At 18.3% G+C, this 5,274-nt stretch overlaps 1 protein-coding gene across 1 annotated transcript; it reads left to right on the forward strand. All coding sequences in view use genetic code 6, as the record gives it.

Moving 5' to 3' along the window:
- Positions 1-4,682: 4,682 nt before the first annotated feature.
- Positions 4,683-5,274, forward strand: TTHERM_00083950 (transmembrane protein, putative; the record flags this gene model as incomplete). The annotated part of the gene is made up of 3 exons (XM_001012641.3): positions 4,683-4,861; positions 4,924-5,057; positions 5,114-5,274. 3 exons carry the CDS (start codon positions 4,683-4,685, stop codon positions 5,272-5,274), a joined length of 474 nt encoding a protein of 157 aa, XP_001012641.3.

A 5,274-nucleotide genomic window follows, 5' to 3' on the forward strand; every position in this document is an offset into this window, starting at 1 on the left:
ATGAATTCTCCATTTAAAAGGGTTGGCTCATTTTATTTTATCTATAATCCTTAAGTTTTCTTTAAAATGTTGTCTATTTTTGATTAATTTAAATTTAGAAATGTATTAAGTAATTTTTAATAAAAACAATCAGAAATCTTATTCTTGATGTTCGATTTACAAAAATTGATTTTGGGTAGAAATCCAATTAAACAAACTTTTGCTTTTTTTCTTTCTTTCTATTCCAATTGAATATTATTTTTTAGCTAACTGTATTTGTTCTTCTAATAAAAAAGGTATATATATACCTTTTATTCATAGCAAGCATTCAATCTATCTATTTTATTATTACTTCACTTATCTGTATCCACAATTTTAGTTTTTATTTTGTATTAAAAATCACTTCTACTTTTTTAATTTTAATAAAAATTTAATTTCTACTTCTAAATTTACAGCACTGTAACATAATTCATTAAATATTTCATTCTATAACAGATTTAATCATTATAATTGTAATTTAATAAACACTAACCATCTTTTATCCATACAAACAATATTGTTAATATTATTAATTGCAGCATTTAATTCTAATCTATTTATTACAACAAATTAATAAATCTTTATTTTTATTACTTTGAAATATTAGAACCAAAGAAAATGTATTTATTATATCAGTCATAGTAAATATATTTCCATCATAATTGATTAAATATTTAATTCAATAACTGATTTAATGATTATAATTCTAATTTAATAAATACTAAGCATCTTATATCCATACAAACATACTCTTTAATATTATTAATTGCAGCAATTAATTCTAATCCATTTATTACAACAAATTAATAAATCTTTATTTTTATTACTTTGAAATATTAGAACGAAAGAAAATGCATTTATTATATCAGTAATAGTAAATATCTTTCTATGAATGTTTGTTTATAAACTAAATAAAACACTTTAATTTTCATACAAATTCTAAATATTTATTTCTTAAAAACAAAAACAATAAATACTAACTAAACTTATTTAACAATGATTTTAAAGCTAACTTTTTTATTAAATAAACTAATCAGTTTTTTGTTACAAAGTTGATAAAAATTGGCATGCATTTCTTTAAATGTGTTTAGATTTAAGTAAATTAAGATCTTTATTTTTATTTTCTACTAAAATTTTGGCTAAAAAATAAAAATAATTTTAGTAACGATTTAATAATAAAAAAAAATAAACTAATTAAAAAAATCAAATTTATCAATTTTAAAATAATTTATAATATCAAGTAAAGATAAGGGTTTGTATAAAAATATTATATTTTGAAGATATTTAACCTTATTTTATGTAAGAAAAATCATCTGAAATTATAAAAATCCTATCTATTTTTAAAACAAAAGAATTTAAAAATAGATCTAAACTAGTTAGATTTATACTAAAATTATTATTACAAATGATATTTAGGTGGTATAATTTTTTGATTTATTCTTTTATTTAATAAAATGGCTATTATAACTTAATTATAATAGCCAAATGCAATTGCATCAATATTAAAATTTTTCTATATATTTATGATTTAATATAATAATCTTAAAATTATAAATATATTTTTTATATTACTATGAAAAATAAAATAAATTTTATACTTAAGTAAGTAAATAATTATTTATGATAGTCAAGTTATGTTTTATATTTATTTTAATTAAAAATAATAAAAATAATGAATAAATAAATTAATTTTCTTTCAAAATTTTAACGTATATTTAAAATGATTAAAATTTATTATTAAAAACTACTCAGTCTCAATAGGAATTGGATTTAGAACCGCTTTGGTTACTATCCTTCCTTAAGGGCTAAATCTCTTCTTTCTATCAATAAAGCAAAATAATAAATAATTATAAATAGAAATTATCTAAAAAAAACAAACTATGTAAAAATTATTTTTTAAGTTTTTTTAGATAATTTTTAGATCATATTAAAGTTTAATATTTTATTCTAAATAAAAGTTATTTATTTTTCTATCAAGTAGTTTTAATTATATTTTTCGATAAATTTTAATTCTCAAAATATTTATGCTTTCACTATAAAAAGAATTTATTGATTAATTAAATATTTTAAATCATTTATCTATCTATTATTCTACTATTATATTGTATTTTTTCTAAAAGAAGAAATATTTAAAAATAAAATAATTTACTTTTTTAGGATATTTGTAAATACTTCAAAAAAATTTATTCATTGTAATAAGTTTGCAGTCCCAACCAATATCCTTTATATTGCATAGTTTATTAATTTTTTAAAAAATTTATATTAATTGTTGAAGATATAAAAATATTTAATCTATTTATTTAAAATTTAATTAAATAGGCATAAATAAATTCAATTATTTGATTCATGCAAGCTTTATATCTAAATAAAACATGCTTGCAATAAAAACTAATTTGATTAGATAATAATTAGAGATATTATAAAAATTTCCCTTAATAGAAAAAAAATCTAAAATAAAAATTATTATAATAAAATTTAAGAAAAGTAACAATTCGAATTATTTTTACATATTACTTACTAACTACCCATCTCTAGTTACTATTATATTTTTAAGTGATATTTTAAAATGCAATGTTAATATTACTCTAACTTTTTTGTGATATCTCTTAATAAAAGCAAATTTATAAATTGAAATAATTTATTTGTTCTTTTTATATACAAAAAATTACTGAAATTTCCATTAATTGCTATTCAATATTTTTGAAGAAATAAATAAATGACATAATAGATTAAAAAGTACAACAAATTAGAAGAAGTTACTATTTATTTTTTTATGAATTTACTTTAAATTTATTTTTATTAATATAAGTATAATAAAAATGATACATTTAAAGAAAGGTATTTAGTTTAATTTTTATTTTTTAAGCATTTTTTTAATTCAATTTTATCTAATTTTAATTACACTATAAAATTTGTTTAAAACAAAAATAAAGTCTTTGTATCATAAAATATTTTTCTGAAGATTAAATTAAAATAGTTTTTTGTTCTTTTGTTATTATTTTGTTCATAAAAAAGTTAAGACTATTAATAAAAATTATTTATATTTCACTTTTAAAATCAAGTTAAAATTCAAAAAGATTCAAACAAAATTTTCTCGAAATTGAAAAAAAAATAAAAAATAGATAAATTAAGATTTGCGATATATCGTTGTTTTAATTACGATTAAGAAAACTTTTATTTAATCTTTCTAAATTAGTTTGAGAAAAATCTTTCAAAAAAATAAAAAAGAATTTCATTAATGTTTGTGATATCTTAATTGTTTTAATTATGATTGAGAAAAACCTTATTTAATCTTTCTAAATTAGTTTGAGAAAAATCTTTCAAAAAAATAAAAAAGAATTTCATTAATGTTTGTGATATCTTAATTGTTTTAATTATATTGAGAAAAACCTTATTTAATCTTTCTAAATTGGTTAGAAAATCATTCAAAATATCTTAATAATCTATATATTAATGAAATCTTGTTAAAATTGTGATTGCGAAGATAAATTTTGTTAAAATCTATTCTTACTTCCTTTTTTTGTGAAATAAAATCAAAGCTTAAATAAGCTTCCTTCATAAATATAAATAAAAATAAGTATATATTTAATGTTTGAGAATTATTTTAACAATTTTTAAATATTTGATTATTATATTTTAAATTATGATCAGATAAAAAATTTAAAAGAATATTTGACTTTTTTGATTTAAAAAAAATAACATCGCTAATATTTTATTGTACAACACTATTTAACTTAATATTATTATAAAAATACTATTAAAATGAATTTTAAGATTATATTTTTATAAGCAAGTAATTTGGAATATTTTAAAAAAGGTTCTACATTTATTGTTGAAGTTGAGTTTTAAAAATGTGTTAGTTATTTTATTTTACTAGTTTTTCTTATTCAAAATATTAAAAATAGAAAATTCCTAAATCTCAAATTTATGATCAACATTGAAAAAAGAAGAGATATTAATACTACATTAAATTATGTAGTATTTAAATCATTATTATGAAATCTTCTTTGGAACCTAAAAATATAAAATAAATTCACCAAATTCTAATCTCCTAAACTAAGGATGATTTTAATAGATACATACTTTTAGATTCTATTATTACTCATTTGCCTAATTTAATAAATAATAGATAGATAGTATTTTTATAGAAAAAACTAATTAAATTTCTTTTATTTTTGCAAATTAAGTTTATCAATTACTGATTTACCTAACTAAAAATAGTATTTGCAATATTGAAAAAGGCAAATTTGATTAATATGATAATCAATTTTTTATATAAAATATATAATTTATTTTAATAGCAAATGGAAAATAATAGTGTTCCTATATTTTTTTATAATCAAAATAAAGATCCAGACCCAGATCAAAAAACTCATTTCTTCGCGACATAAGCATAGACCCTATTGGTCGCTATACTAGTGACTGGACTGATGCAACTGTCAAATTATTTAGCTACTTATCTGATTATTTGCTGTCCTTTCTACTTTTTTTTGGTAGTAATTTAATACTATGTATTCTGGAAACCTAAAACAGATTTGACTATTGTTTTTATTAGTTATAATTGCTTAATGTTTTTTATCTGCTGTCCTATCTTTTTTTGTTTATTTTTTTTATTCTTTCACCCTACAGCTTCTATTGAATTCTAAAAAGTAAATAGCTGTTAAATGGTTGGTTAGCTAAAAGACTGGATAGAATGGAATGAGAAATATTCTATTCTATATATTAACTTTGAATACAAAGGTCAATAATATCTAGGTTAAGCATGTGCTTCAGATTAATTTTAAGGAAATACTTACAGTTCCATATGTCCTTACAAATTTTATAACAAATATGACTCATTATCGTAATTAAATTATTTTATGCTTATGAAATTAATTTTTAATTAATTCTTAATTAAACAAACAGATGTGGAGCTGATAATACAAATAATACAGACGCAAATGATACTAGACTATTACTTCAAGATTAATCAAATAATATAAGCATAAATCAAACTCATAGATTTTTAACTGCAGCAGCTATAGGTTTGCTTCATAGAAGTAATTTAGTTTAAATTCAATTAACATATATTGACTAAATTATTTTAAGAAAATAGTTGCACTAGAGATTATTTGTGGAGCTAAGTTAAAATTGCTAGTTGGTTGTGCTTACCTAATAAATTTAACATTTCTTATTACATGGAACCACGACCTTGTTATGTCAATTTTTTTAAAGGTGAAGAAGCCATTTAAAATGGAATTGGGAGAGCTCCTATGA

This window comes from Tetrahymena thermophila (genome assembly GCF_000189635.1).
Source record: "Tetrahymena thermophila SB210 genomic scaffold scf_8254697, whole genome shotgun sequence".
NCBI classification, from domain to species: Eukaryota; Ciliophora; class Oligohymenophorea; order Hymenostomatida; family Tetrahymenidae; genus Tetrahymena; species Tetrahymena thermophila.